This window comes from Octopus sinensis, unplaced genomic scaffold (genome assembly GCF_006345805.1).
Source record: "Octopus sinensis unplaced genomic scaffold, ASM634580v1 Contig15170, whole genome shotgun sequence".
Taxonomy (NCBI): domain Eukaryota; kingdom Metazoa; phylum Mollusca; class Cephalopoda; order Octopoda; family Octopodidae; genus Octopus; species Octopus sinensis.
The window spans coordinates 20001-22500 of NW_021833580.1; the positions used below are offsets into that span (position 1 = coordinate 20001).

Sequence of the window (2500 nt, forward strand, 5' to 3'; positions counted from 1 at the left end):
ATTATAATAATAATGACAATAATAATAATGATAATAATAATAATGACTAATTATATATTAATAATAATCATATAACTAATTATAATAATATCATAACTATAATAATAATAATAATAATACCAAAAACAATAATATAATCATAATAATAATAATAATAATAACCATAAAAAATAATAATTATAATCATACTAATGATAGTAATATAATAGAAAAATCATAATAATAACAATATTGATAAAAATAATAATCATAATAATAATATTAATCATAATAATAATACTAATAACAAATTTAATGTTTATAATAATAATTATAATGATGATGACGATGATGGTGATGATGATGAAGATGATCATGGTGAAGATGATGATGATTAATGATGATTGAGGATTGATGATGATCTTGATGATGATTGATAATTATGATTATTGATGATGATGATGATGATGATTGTTGATGGTGAAACATAAGTATTATCCATTCAATATGATTCTTTTACATTTCCAGACAAGAACGAGTGCAAAGCAACCCCATGCGGGGCACAGGGGACATGCACCAACAACGAAGGATCCTACACATGTGCCTGTAAAGGAGGTACGAGTTCGACAGAATAACATGCGTTGGTAAGTAAAGCAGAATAGACATCACGCGTATAGGTGTAACAGGTTTCAAGTGATAAATATAATAATAATCATAATAATAATACAAAAAATAATAATAATAATAATAATAATGATAATAATAATGATAATAATAATAATAATAATGATAATAATAATAATGTTTATGATAATAATAATGATAATAATAATAATAATAATAATAATAAATAATAATAATATAATAATAATTATAATTTCGTATATTTTACCCCAGTGTCACTTGATGGCATGAACTGCTCTCTCACTCAATAATAATAATCACATAGAACTAATTGTAATAATAAATATCATAACAATAATAATCATCGTAATAATTATAATAATAATCATATTAATTATAATAATAATAATAGTAAAAATCATATAATAACAATAATGATAATAATGATAATAATAATAATAATAATAATAATAATAATAATAATAATAGTAATAATAATGTAAAAATCATAATAATAACAAATAATGAATAATAATAATCATAATAATATAATATTAATCAAAAAATAATAAGAAGAACAATAATAATTATAATGATTATAATAATAATTATAATGATGATGACGATGATGGTGTGATGATGAAGATGATGATGATGATTATGATTGAGGCTTGATGATGATCTTGATGATGATTGATAATGATGATGATTGATGATGATGATGATGATTGATGATGGTGAAACATAAGTATTATATCCATTCAATATAATTCTTTTACTTTTCCAGACAAAGACGAGTGCAAAGCAGACCCATGCGGGGAAAGGGGACATGCGTCAACAACGAAGGATCCTACACATGTGACTGTAATGCAGGGTACGAGTCCAACGGAAAAACATGCGTTGGTAAGTAAAGCAGAATAGACATCACGCGTATAGGTGTAACTGGTTCAAAGTTTAATAATAATAATAATAATATAATAATAATAATATTAAAATTTTAATGATAATAATAATAAACAAAATAATAATAATAATAATGATGATAATAATAATAATAATAATAATAATAATTTAATAATAATAATAACAATAATAATAATAAACAAAAATAAAATAATAATAATAATAATAACAATAATATTAATAAAATAATAAAAATAATAAAAATTGTACTAATAATGATATAATAAAATAATCATAATAATAATATTATAATAATGATAATATAATAATAATAATAATAATAATAATAATAATAATAATAATAATAATAATAATAATAAATAATAATAAATGCCTTGATGCAGTACCAGGCAGTGGCTCTCATGGCTTCTGATCTTAACTGATTGGAAGTGTTATCATGTACATTGTTTTTGTCTTGGTATAAAAGATGGGCTACAGCAAATATTCTGCTCAATACCACAGATTTGCTTGTCAGTTGTTTCACCTTAACCAGTTGAGCATGTCCCCTTAGTGGCTGACGATATGTGCATCTCTGATCACGAGCAGAAGTAGTGGGGGAGCATCATAGCCATGTGTTCAGAGGGATTCTTTGGGGTTTGAATAGTTCACCTCTGAAAACATGGGTGGTTCTTTCAACATCCTTAAACAACCCTTATTCAGGGACCGTTTGAGCGGGATGGGCTACTCAACCTGAAGAAAATTCTAACTGGGGCCCCACCTGCAAGTCATGTGCTGTTATCTTGATATGAGATCACCATGTCGCGCACATATTGTTGTGATGCATGTGCCTGGTGTACCTTTATCAGACGGGTAGTCATGATGGGTATATTGGGCTTCGTATATTTTACCCCAGTGTCACTTGATGGCATGAACTGCTCTCTCACTCTAATAATTACCTAACCTAAATAATAATAATAAATAATATAATAATAAT

At 25.0% G+C, this 2500-nt stretch overlaps 1 protein-coding gene across 1 annotated transcript in view; it reads left to right on the plus strand.

The window, feature by feature from the left end:
* The window catches only part of LOC118761558 (latent-transforming growth factor beta-binding protein 2-like), a gene marked incomplete at its 5' end in the record, with an annotated part of 50331 nt that overhangs the window by 19202 nt on the left and 28629 nt on the right, over nucleotides 1-2500 (plus strand). Inside the window, 2 exons of the mRNA XM_036499591.1 lie at nucleotides 508-594; nucleotides 1391-1477. Coding sequence (XP_036355484.1) covers nucleotides 508-594; nucleotides 1391-1477 — 174 coding nt within the window. The remainder of the gene's footprint in view (nucleotides 1-507; nucleotides 595-1390; nucleotides 1478-2500) is intronic.